We start from the raw sequence: 13,305 nt of genomic DNA, 5'->3' as shown, positions 1-13,305 counted from the left end.
TAAAATGATAGGTACTCTACAGATACCAAAACCTAAGTAGCTGAAACACTTTCTCAGATACCATGGCAGTCTAGGTTTTGGCAGCATGGCACGTAATAGTGATACAAGTAAAACAGCCTCTGTACATTTTCTTGGTCTAATTGAAACTGATCACAAATTCTCCTCAATCTTCTGTATGTCATGAGACTAAGAGACCACCTCTTTCCCCTTGGAGGATCCTTCTAGCCACACTGGTCAGTGCCAGGGAAATAACTGGAGTTGCTAGCACGATAACAGGGCTCCTGAATTGACCCAACCAATACTGGGCAACCTGCTGTCAAGCAGCACAATGCACCCTTTCCTTGAACACTATTTAGGCCTCAAAAGCACAAGTCCACATGAGCTCCGATTTAGATTCTTTTAGGTGACAACCTGAACTTTGCAGAGAGGCCATCAAGAGTAGTTGGCTTAATGTTTCTCTTTTTAACAAGCACAGCACATGCCAAGACCCAATGAAAAGCAGACTCAGGCTTCTTCATTTCCCTGTGCATCACTGCGTGTTGGGACACTTCCCTAAGCAGGGAAGCACGAGGAGTCTCACTGTGCTGGAGCTCTTGGCAAAGCCATAGTTGCAGAGATCCATGAACTGCCTGCCTCCTGCAGGAAGTGCAATTGGGATTGCCTGTGTAGAGAGCTAAGAACAGGAGTAGGACTTCTGCAGTAGGATCACTGCAGGCTTTCTTCCCAGGGAGAGACCAAAGGATGTCGGAACAGTTAATTAACATTAAACATGTAGAAGAAAGACCTGTCCTCTCTTGACCAGAGACATGAAGAGAATAGTACCAATCCCAGGAGCAGCAGAGCACAGGGAGCTTTAATTCATTTACACAGTCATGCAAACAGATTCAATTTCCACTCTGTAATTGTTTCAATTTTACAACAAATTGCAAGAAATTCTTCCTGGCAAAAAGATGCAAAAGCAACGAAGCCAAAGTACAGTGATCCAACTGATCCTTTTGTAACTAACCAAACACAAAGAAGGATTAAACACAGCTAACTTCTGTTTACTATTCCAATGACAAAAATCACTTTTAGATGGATGTTTACAAAAAGGGCATATTGGTTCAGGCCTTCCGAGATCTAGCTCTCTGCAGAAATCATTTGTAACAGTCAAATGTTTACCATTTACAGCATTTCAAACAGGGTAACCCCAGGAACTGGAATGCAGCTGGCAGATGGTGAAAGAAATTAAGCTCATGACATGGTTCAGTAAACAGCAAATTATGTTATGCTAGAAGTGCTTGCCACCCCAGGACAACTGCTGCACTTAGAAACTTTCTAGGTGTGCTAGTTTTGGCTGGGATAGACTTAATTTTCTTTGTAGTAGCTTGTATTGGGCTGTGCTTTGGATTTGTGCTGAGCACAATGCTGATACCATGAAGATGTTTCTGCTCACAGTAAAACACCAGGGCTGCAGTGAAACGCTCCTAAACTTCCTCAACTTCTGTCAGCACAAAGCCAGCCAGCAAAACTTAACTTTCCAGGTTACCTTGAGACCGAAACCCACTGTGCAAGAACTTCCTCAGTTCTTCTGTCTGTCCTCTTTAGCAGGAGCTGCTCTCCTGTGGAGCCCAGCAGCACTCTCCAGGCAAATAACTACATGCCACATGATTAGGAGTCTGGGATAGAGGCATAGGGGATTTGCATAGATCTAGAATGGAAATTGGAGATGGTATTTTCATTTAACCTACTTAATAACAAAGGGAAATGAAACTGAATATATTTAGTGTCACTTGAATATGACTGTGTGCTCCGGATTACAAGGGAGTGAAAAAAAGACTGCTTGTAAAGCATTAAAGGACCAGTTGCAATTAACTGGTTTTCCAGTTCTGGAAATCAAAACTGAATGTCCCATTTGGAAAGCCCCGGAAGAAGGGACTGATAACATACTTTGTATTTGAGCTACCTTTTTCTCCCAAAGAATCAATGTATTTCTCCCTGCCCCTTGAAGACCTTTTTTTCCACTGCTTTTCCCTATCTTCCCATTGGGTGGAAACTGCTGGAAAACAGACTGAAGGCATCCTTTGATGAACAGGCACCCAGACACAAACACTGTTGCCATCACCTTTCCCAAGAGAGCTGCAATGCAGAGCATACAAGCAGTCTCATGGAAGGACATCATGGACTTCTGCAGTCCTGCCATCAGCTTGTTGCTACGTTCTTGCACGCTGGCATCCTTTCTACTTATATTTCATATAACCTCCCTATTTAAAATGTTCTGTAATTCTCAAAATTACCACTGAATAATATATTTATTAATTTGTTAGTGCCACTAACTGTCCCTGAGGCTTTTCTTGAGAATGTGTGTCAGCTTATTGATTCTAGCCTTCCCCCTCCCTGAACTGCTTTCCTCCTCTGCCAAGCAGAAACATAGTTCTGTGCTGCTTCAGGTCATAATTGGAAAAAAGATAGAAATGTTCAATATGACTCATACATAATTCAGCTTATCAGCTACCCAGGAGAAATGAGAAGAGAAGGTCTACGCATGTCTATTTCTTCTACTATCAACAGGAGAAATAATTTCCAGTTACACAAAGTATATGTAGTTTGGTCACAACAGGATCTGCAGTTAGAAGGGAAAAATGAGAGACATGGAAGCAAAGAATAAAAGGGCAGTAGGGAACCAAATTGTTAAAAGAGATTCACTTATGTGAGAATTCCTGATTCCCCAGGAAGACTGGACTCATGCTTCTCTCTTAATACTCAGAATGAAGCAAGTTGGAAATTAGAAAGGATAACCTGCTTCTGATCTGTAAAACATCGCAGAAATCTAAATAAAATAAGCTCCAGCTTAGTTAGCTACAAAGACATCTAGTAAGGAGCCTGCTAAACCCTAACTGTGACTTCTGGATTTAATGTTAAGGCCTATGTTCTAAAGGCAAATTGCGAGAAGGAGCATTAAAACTTATTGTTATAAAGGATTTTTAATGTAAAAATCAATACATGCTGTGTATTTAGCAGCATGTAACCAGGAGGACGCCTATGATAAGCTTTGTCATGCACCAGGGACGACTGCATTAGTCAAATTCTTGAAAGGAAGTGCAGAATGCCTGTATCATTCAAACTGCCATCTGAGACCAATTACGGAAATTATTTTAACCCCAAAAGCAGAGGGAAAAATCCAGTCCTAGTTGATAGTCTGGAGAGTGCCAAGGGTTCCACATGAAATGCGTAATTTTCAAATACCTCTACAAAATTAATGTTAGAAAAGTGATGGTGTAACAGAGAATTTGTGCACTTAACACTATTTTTTGAAGCCACTGAGAGTAAACAAGCACAATCAGGGCAACATCTCCTTCACCAAAATGTAAGCAAAGGAATATTAATAGTAACTTTAAAAAAAATCATATTCAGAAAATGCAGAAACATTATAATCTCTATCAGACAACGCAGAAAAATAAGATGACGTGACTGGAAAATTACAGAGCTGTCTGTAGAAAAGTCTCGTAAAAGGAAAATGTAAAACATAGTTTCTTAAATACAAATACATCATAACAGAACCCATCTTCTTTATTAGTTAAGCCAACATAAAAGGCACATGTAGTTCTTCATCCTCACAGTCAAGCTCACAACTCTATATGCACGAGCACATACAAATTGTTAGGCAGCAAATGTTTCTTAATTTTGCCCATTACAAGAGTGCCCAGCAAGGGGTCGATACTCTTCAGTTTGAGTGGAAAACACAGCCCCCCCAGCCTGCAGATCGTTTTTGACCTGATGGGATCATGTTCAACTATCATTACTCCCAATTAAACGAATTTTCCAAACAGAAAAGCAGGCTCAGTGCTTGACTGCTACTGACTTTTGCTTCTGCAGCTGTTAAATTGTGTGCCTGCATGTCTTTTCCTGTCTGTGGTATTTCCTAACATTCCCTATTTATGTGGTGGTCTGCAAGCTTTACCTCATCAGGAAATCAGCAGGAGCACCATGGAGCTAAGAAATACTGTTGTGCTCCTTGATGCAAGGCATGTCTCTGTGGGCCTTTGAACACTTAACACAGAGCAAATAAATTATTAGCGTGTGTGTGCATGTGCATACATATCCAAGATACATAAAGGCAACTACAACCAAAGGGAACAGGAATGTGCAAGGAAGAATGGTATTCAAGCATGCAGTATCACAAAATTCCAGTTGCAGGAAGCATTTAAATGCAGATCCGCACATAAACTCCTGAAAGAGCTCCACTGAGCTTTGTGCACTCACATGCACTGCTGCATAGGCAAGAAGTAACAAAAAGAATGTGATTTTTGTCCCCCAATAATTTTCAAGTCTATAGCACTTGTTACCCTATTCTTAATAATACTATTACTGGAGAGCAAGCTGATCTTTAAGATGCCCCACCTCCAGAAACAAGATACACAATCACATCAGGTACTGAATGATTTCTATGATTCCCATCACCACGGTGCCTGAGCACATTACAGTTGTTTAATGTATTCTTTGTCACAGAGCAGAAAGGAAAATATGATTACCTCTATGCTATAAATGGGGATGGGAGAACAAGGAACAATAGGCAACTTGTCATGTGTGGCTGGCACACTCACCACTGGGATAACCACTCTCCTCTGATTCAAAATCCTACAGCAATAAACACTTTCCAGTCTGGTTTTTTCATTACTTAGAAGTTTCTACATCAATCTATAAACCACAAGCATTTTGCCTAAGCCTTTTCCTGCTTGTAAGGGGTAAAAATGCAAGGGGTAAAAAATCCATTCAGCCAAATGCCCCAGATTTCTAACATCTCAGTACATTTACAAATTCCTATATATAAACAAATGATAGAACACATTTATGTCCTGGAAAAATCCCATCTTTCCTTAAAAGCAGAAAATAATTCTGACAATTTAATATTTTAAAAAATCAAGTGTTCACAAGCCTGTTTATATCTAATAAACTGCTTTCCCACAAACATTTAGCAGAAACAACATAGCAAGCAAAATAAAACCTGCTCATATAGCAGACAAGGAGGAAAATCTATTCCTTAACAGGAGAGACAGAATTAAAAGTTGTGAGTACAGTGAAGAATAAACACAACTAAATTTCACATCACATTAAAAACCTGAAGAGTAACCTGAAAATCTGTGTGCTGATTTAATCCAGAAGGTACAGCAGCATAGATTAAGTTTCTGATTGTCAGATACAATACTTAGATACCCTGAAGATGGGTATTATATGAAAGCAAATAGATGAGAAAAGTATACAAATGTCTCTGTAGATAGCCCTCCAAGTCAGAAATGACACCTCTCAATCAGACAACAAAAACACTCTAAAGACAGCTCTGAATCTGCAATCCTTCCATGATTGTCTCAAAATATGATGTTCTATTATAGGAGAAATTATAGCAGCTGCTGCAGGAAGAACACAGCTTTACCCAATCAAGCTAGAATATCACCACACCATTTAAATGCAGCACATCAGCATGTAGCTCCCAAAGCTGTCTCCTGCCACTTAAGGAAAGCAAGAACTTCGCCCTTACCTTCTAACACTGTTAACTTGGCACTGGTGTTTATCTCCCCCACACTGTTGGTGGCTGTGCACTCATAGATAGCCTCATCTCGATGGACTCGCAGGGGCTGGATCCGCAGAACTGATCCCGACCCGTCATCGAACTCGATAACCTTTGAAAAGGAAAAGAAAGCACTTCATTACTGCTATCTTCTGCAACAAACACTGAAAGTCAAAACAACCCAGGGGTTGAAGAACAAAAACCAAAACAAAACAAGTCCTGTAAGCCCTAAAATACCATGCAGTGAGTTAAGTGTTCCAAATGCAGTAGCACAAAAATTTCAGTGTCAAGAACACATTTGTCCTCTGAGAAGGCCAGAACAAATGAAGATCCAATGAGGTTCTTTATGGATCAATTAAGGTTGACAAATTATCAACCTGGTAATAAAGATGTGAATCTGATGATTTAAAACATCTGAGCCATATTTGCACTAATGATTTTACTAATCACTGGTAACAATTTAGTGCCAACTTTCACCTTGATGGAAGAGGAGAATGATATACTCCTGTGGGATTGCAGGGAAACAGTAACAAAACTTGAATAAAACTGTGAGCACCTTCAGTGTGTGCTAACTCCAGCAGTGAGGGGTTTTAATGCTCCTCAGCACTGGGTACTTTGCAACTCTGGCATAATCAACAATGATGTAATTACACTTCCTTCTTCAGCATAAGTAAATTAAGTCTTTAATAAATCATTGTCTTTCCATCCATCCTGCTAAGCTGCAAAATGCATTACTCTGACTTATACATGGAAGAAAAAGGTATTTATTAGTTTGTCGCTGGATCACTATATGCTATTTCTTAACTGCAAGGATGTGAAGGCACAGCCCCAAGCCACTATTAATGCAAAACTCACCCTTCTCCTATTACAGAGTACAGCAAAAGTTGGAAATACCACCTGATGTGCAGACAGTGACAGCATGAGGGAGAGGAAGATGCCACCCACTCCTGTCCCTTGGGAACTGAGGGGGAGATGAAGAGACTTAAAGGATCCTTCGTTCCAGACATGGATGTCAACCTAGGGCTGCTATCCCCATGCAAAACTTTCACCCTATTTTCAAGGGCCTGTTTAGGAGCACTTCCCACGGTGTAAAGATCAAAAGAGAGAACAGGAAGGAGGAGAACAATGCACCACAAGAGCCTGCAGTGACAGGAGAATTAGGAAGAAATCAAAAGGTAACCAAGACCACTAAAAAATCTGTTATTCCTTATGCTGGAAGGAATAGCCCTTCTGTTTAAAGAAGAAATCCCTACTGCAGTCAGGTAAAGAAAGAGAAATATGAATATCACCACAATACACTTTAAAGAATTAATTTTTTAAAAACATTTATCTTTAAATTAAACATGAAACTGTGACAATATACTAAATCTTTACAAAGGGCAGAGCTACCGCTAAATTTTAAAACAAGACAAAGCCAGCTACAGAGATTAATTCATTTCAGTGATAAGGACTAAAAAGCTAAGAGATGAAACAGCAGAAATCTCTTTTGCCCTCACTATCCTTTGAACCAACACTGTGTGATAGGAACAGAGCTACAACTACTAAGGGCCAGACAGATGCTGAGGAGGCCAAAATGTTGTTAACTTCCTAACAATGGATACCTCTTCTGTGTCACAACTTAGCATGTGTACAACAGATTTGGTTTTTTTCTCCATTTAAACTTACGTCCAAATTTTCCCTAATTAAAACTAATAACGAAGTAAAATTAATAGTTACTTAGGAAAAAAATAATCACTATCTCCTGACACAAGCTATTCATCCAAACTGATGTGAACAAAGGTATGAAATTGCTAATATAAATGCATATAATATGGCATGGCCCTCTGGTAAGCCACAGCAAGCACCAAATTCACTATAATGGTTGTATGGTTGTATCTACTTACAAATTAGATAGTTTCTATACAACAAACCTTTACCAGGGAAAAATAACAATGTAAAACAAGATTAAAATTGATTACTTTAATCAAGGTTTTCTGCTCACATATGAATTCATGATTAAAATTGGTGAGTTGAATCAATCCATTCTGGGCAGCAAAGTCATCTTGTGCTCCAGTCAGGAAAGCAAAAACATCAAAGACAAGGGATTAGAGGAAAGGCAGCAGAATTGCAGAAGAGTCACATTTGCAAGGGCAGTTTTAGAGAAGGGAGCCCAACACCAAAAAGGAAAGCAGAGAAAAAGGTGGAGAAAGTCAGTGAAAATGTATTTGCTATGTAAAATATAAACCAAATTTCCCCTTTTCATAGATGTTTCTGATACTTGCTCTTCTCCCTTTCTTTCTCTCCTGCTTTAGCTCACAGGGATATTAATTAACCCTTCACCATTACCCTTCCAAGTACCTTTGGGGGAGGGATGGCAGTAACCATCACTTAAAGATTTCCAGTAGTGTTTTGGGATCTCACTTTTGAATTCAACTGGGGATTGCAGGTCAAAGAGCTGCCTTATAAATTCTGACAATGAAAAGAAAAAAATACTGCTAGATCCAGCTCTTATCTGCCATCCAATTCTCTGTAAGCCCCAGTCTCCCATGTGAAGGAGGATGTCCTGTTGGTGTGTTTCCAGCATCATGCTCAAAGGACACCACCTGCTCCACAGATTGCATTGCTGCAGGGAAGGAAACTCGCTTTACACTAAAGCTTTACACTCTGTATTGTAGTGATGAAGAGATACTCAGGTTGCAGTGATGATTATTGTGCAATTAAGACCTGTGAGGATTAGATTGATCACCAAATTTTCGGGTTTGGGCTTTTTGTTGGTTTTTTTTTTCCCCTTTTGGTAATTACCTCAAACCGCTGAGAACTGACTTTCTTCCCCTTCTTCATCCACGTGATACGAGGTTTGGGCTCTCCTGTTGCCTGACACACAAAAGAGGCCACTCCTCCAGAAATCCCAATCTGATCTTCAGGAGCCTTCATAAACGTTGGCTTGCCTGGAAAAAATAACCAAATCACCCCCATGAGGACATAACATCAGATAAAGCATGGAATGTGTCATGTTAATCTAAATTATAAGGTAACTGGTGCTCTTACTACAAATCCAGGCTGAATGGCCTCAGCCACACAAATTCAGTGCAGACTGCAACACGACAAGGACAGTTTCTGCTTGAGTACCTTTTCCTCCTGAAATGGATAAAGTCCATCTGGCTTGCCTATAAATGAGGGCAATAGAAGGCTCTCCCCTGCCACCTGGGCATTCGTTCAGGTATATGACAATTTGGAACAATTTTACAGTTTATTTTTTAATAAATGGATTTTTGCAGATTTGTACCATGCTCATAGCACTGGCAATTACAGAACAGCTGACACACCAAACCTATGAAATGTACCATATCTTGACATTAGTTTAACTGAAAGCTGTTAACATATCCATAAAAATTAACAGACACAGTTTTAAGTATACAAATAACAACCTTTAGTTTCATTTTAAATGTGGACTGACAAAATCCTACAGTTTAAGTATCTGGAAACCTGCAGAGGCTAGCCTATGCTTGTTAAGAAACTAATCACTAGAAATGAAAGTCAGCAAAGAAACCAAAATAGCATTCAGGCATGAAAGACTTGGCAAAAATAATAAAATAAAAAAGTATCAAATAACATTTAAATAATCAATTTAAAAACTCATGAAAATAGAGCTGTGTCTTTGAGATTTACATAACAGATTCAGATGGATAAAACTATGCATGCAGGTTGAATGGTTGTATTATTCTTCTGTATGGGAAAATTTTGCACTATGTGATCTGAGGATCATCTTGAAACACTGCTTTGTCCTCATGAGAAGCATTTGATGATCTCATATTCCTGTAAAGCACTAAAACATTTAACTCCACAGGGAGAGTTAACAGAGTCCACCCATGATGCCATTCCACACACAGGTCACACTACGGCCATGTTTCAAATACAATTCTGATCAACCACCTCAAAGATGAACCTGACCTATAAAGAGGTCAGAGACAACTGCTGGCATGTAGAAAGGAGCCTGACTAAAAGAAGAAACCTGTTCAACCCCAAGATAACAAACCAATGACCCCAGCAGAGCTGCTGGTGGTTCCACACCTTCACATTCCAGACACATCCATGAGTGTGTCCTTGAGGGAGAGGGACATGACATCTGTCAGCCCAGGTGCTTTGACCTCTAGACAAACTGAGGGCTGAATTTCCCTGATCTAGGAGGGATACAAATTCAGCAATCCCAAAAGACAACAGCCTTTAAATGTATTTTTCTAATGCATGAGAGATTCAAATTCTGTGGGTGCAGCTGCAGTTACAGCCAAACCAGGCAGGCGGTGGCAGTGACTGAAGAGGGCAGGGGCAAGTGCTCTGCTCCTCATCCCCCTTACTGCCCCTCCCTGCTGCCTCCAGACACTGGCACCTGAATCCTGCAAGGAGCCCCAGCATCATCAAAGCCTCTGTGGAACAGATTTGGGCTCCTAACCTGGCACAAAGATGCTTTTTTCTTCTTTTCCAAATAGAGCATGGAGAGCAGTGGCTCAGGGCAGGATGAGGCAGAGCTCAGGAGACAGCACCTTTCTCTCAGCAAATGTGGAGCACAATTTCACCCCTGGACTGCAGTCCTGGGAGACTTGGCTGAAACTGTGGCACCTCCTCAACCCTAGTTCCACCTTCTGGTTTAGCCCACATTAACTGCTTCTGCTGAGCCCTGTCTTGGCAGTGTGGCATGGTGTGACAACACACACAGCCACTCAACCAAGTGAACTACTTCAACCCTCCCTGCTTTTGACAAAAGTCCAGAGACCAGGTTCTGCCAGGCCAGGGAGACTGCCAAAGGCCCAGGATGCTTCTTGCTTCTCCCACATGGCACCACTGCCTGTGAGGGGTGTTGGGGTGTGCTGCAAGATGGTCTTTGTGAGAAGAGGTCAGGGCTGCCCTGTGCTGGACACAGAGATCCCACAGCATGGCACAGCCAGGCCTGTCATGGTGGTGCCTCTGTGGTAACGGGTTAAGAAAAGGCAGAACACCTCACAGGAGTGAGGAATGAGGTAAAAAGTGAGGAACAGGCCTGTCAGCACCGAGCCAGAGGGGCATGAGGAGCTCCAGGTGCCTGAGCAGGTATTGTCCTGCGGCCCATGGAGACACCAGGGTGAAGCAGGTATTTCCTGGCAGCCTGCAGCTGGCTGAGGACAACCCAGTGCTTTCAGAGTGAGAGACAAGGCCAGACCAGTGGAGAGAGACCCAGGGGGGTGGCACTCAGCCACTGCAGAGGCTGCAGGACAGCAGAGCCCCCCCAAACCTGCAACAGCCACTGCTCCACACGGGCTGTGCCCTGGCTGGGGAGCCACCAAGCACCTACGTGGGGACGTGCCAACCCCAACCTGGCTGATCTGGGGGTCACAGCTGACACGCTGCAGTGCAGACCTGGACCTCTGCAGCTCACTCAGCCTGATTTCCAAAAGGTGGATGGTGGATCCAGCATGGCCAGCACTGCCTGCACAGAAATGGATACACATGTTCTGTCTTCAACAAGCTTCTCTGAAGAAGTATCACAGACCTGGCCTCACCACAGAAATTCCTCACAAAAGTGTACTGAATTTTGCCATCCTTGGTGTGGAGTCCCCAGGACTGTGCTCAAACCCCAGAAAATGCCTTTTAAGACATGATGGCTGCTGTCTAAAGGCTTTGGCACATTGTCCTGACATGAACAGCAAGCAATTATTAAGTCTGCTTGCTTAACTGATGCTGATTCCACATATTTACTCATCTATAATCATGTCTATTTCTACTTAGTTTGTATTTACATATATCTCTGTTTATTCACCTTTCATCTATTCCAGAGAAATGTTAATTTACCATTCAGGCTGCTAGTGATGGCATTGTGATTGACTGTTTTGCTATGCAGTGTGCTGAGCTGATGCCTTGTATTGCACTTCAGCAGCTGATTTGGTTTTCTGATTTTCTGTTATTTACTCTGTGATCTTAGTAAAGTAGTGTAATTTTTTTCAAATGGCAAATACAGCAGAATCCAAAAACTTTTGTCCTTGAAGAATACAATGCAATTATATCTCTAACTTTACACTTACTCCCCAGCACATACACTGAGGACTTACTTTACTTTTGTACATTTAAAAAAGATCAATACTATTAAAACCAGAACAAAAGGAAACTGAACATTCACTTGCAGTAAAAGCTAAAAAAACCTGCTGCCTTGATTTTACATTGCTGCAATGAACCTTTTTCCCCTGCACGTTTGAGTGACACTGATTTCTGGAAACAATCTAAATCCTCCAAGACTGGTCACAGAAGTACACCTGTATATAAACCAAATTCTCAGCCTGAGAAAAGGTATTTCAACAAAGGCATTTTAAACATTTCTATGCTCTGAAATTTTGAAATGGAAGGAAAGTACTAATTAAGCAAACCTATAATCCTGAGTCCTGGCCCCAGGACAATAAAGTCAGGCATGAGTATATTTTTTATATTGACCGGTAACTGTTACAGTAAATCCCAAAATTCATCCCAGTAAGAGCTAACACAAGCACAACTGAGTATCCACTAAATTGCTGGTGTCTGTGAAAAATGCATGTTAGGTGGACTAGACAACCTCCACATCTCCCCTCTACTGGAGTTAGAGCCTAGAGGAAGCTGTCATGAGAATATCACTAGTTACCTCCAAGGGGCAACACTGGGGAGAGAGCCAGATCATGGTACAAGCTGTCTTTTTTAGCCCATTTTAAGCATTTGCACTCCTAGGGTAGTCCTAGAAACACAGTCAGAAAAAATACAGATGCGCTGAAAATACAGAATAACCTACATGTTGTCCTTTCCCTCTCCTTAAATTCAAAATGAGCAGTGTCCATAGAAGATTATACATGTATGAAGTTTTAATTTAACTGTTTTTCGCTCAAACATGCTACATATAAATACAAGGAACTCAAATGTCTTTTGCAGTGAAAACCTGTCCTTTCCCTGATAACCTATGGACCAAAGCTGAAGATTTTCTGTTGAAAGTTTAAGGGGTGGGGGGAAAAGAAAAAGACCTATTGTGTTTCAAAGACAAACCTCTGAACCACCAGCCTGAGAGAACCTCCTGAGGAAGTCCTGGCTGACAGCAGGGAGAAGCGCCGGATGGCTGGGTGCCCATCACACCCACCTTCACTCACTCCAGCACATGGAGTAACAGCTCCAGACTGGCACAGTTTCCCTAAGTCCAAACTACTCCAGTCTTTCTCTCCCTGGCCTCTCTGCTTGGTGACAGATACCTGGAGCACTTTCAGGCCTCACACCCTGAACTAATTCTTGCTCCTCACTTCAAAACCAAGTTCCTATTACACCAGGAACAGAAGTCACTGCTCTCATTTCTATTCACTCACAAGCTTCAGGCAGGATAATGGGAAAATTTTCACCTTCTTGGCTGAAATTTTCTCTGTTTGGTCTTTGCTCAAAACGAAATTATTCTAGAAAGCTTATGGGAACAACACAGTTCTGAGGAGGAAGACTAAAAAATAGAATATTTCTTTCTCTTGTAAGAAACTGACTTCATCTTATTTGGCTGGGGGCAGAAAAATAACAACTTGCTCAGACATGCTCTCCATTGAGAAATTAAAACCAAAAAACAACATTTCAGAAGAAAAGGACTTTCCTTCCACATTTGGTAGTGTTGAAAAAGCCACTTGCCAAGCAAGCACAGATTTGTGGATAATCCTGTAAAGTGAATCCCAAAGAGGGCCTCGTGGCATGCACGAGATGCTTGCAGAGATTTAGGTACACAGTGCTCTACTGAGCTATCCTGGAAAAATAGCAGAAAACTC

At 41.4% G+C, this 13,305-nt stretch overlaps 1 protein-coding gene across 19 annotated transcripts in view; it reads right to left on the bottom strand.

Moving 5' to 3' along the window:
* PTPRF (protein tyrosine phosphatase receptor type F) overlaps positions 1 to 13,305 on the bottom strand; it is a 375,235-nt gene that overhangs the window by 185,564 nt on the left and 176,366 nt on the right. For all 19 annotated transcript variants that reach the window (XM_071436511.1, XM_071436510.1, XM_071436515.1 and 16 more), the window contains exons 4-5: positions 8,327 to 8,472; positions 5,516 to 5,657 (exon numbers count right to left, since the gene is read on the bottom strand). In XM_071436511.1, the coding sequence (XP_071292612.1) occupies positions 5,516 to 5,657; positions 8,327 to 8,472 (288 nt within the window). The remainder of the gene's footprint in view (positions 1 to 5,515; positions 5,658 to 8,326; positions 8,473 to 13,305) is intronic.

The sequence above is a fragment of the Agelaius tricolor genome, unplaced genomic scaffold (genome assembly GCF_023055355.1).
Source record: "Agelaius tricolor isolate 1412-34295 unplaced genomic scaffold, bAgeTri1.0.p SCAF_11, whole genome shotgun sequence".
In the NCBI taxonomy this organism is placed as follows: domain Eukaryota; kingdom Metazoa; phylum Chordata; class Aves; order Passeriformes; family Icteridae; genus Agelaius; species Agelaius tricolor.
The sequence above is the reverse complement of the archived record's forward strand: the minus strand, read 5'-3'. Positions and strand labels throughout refer to the sequence as shown.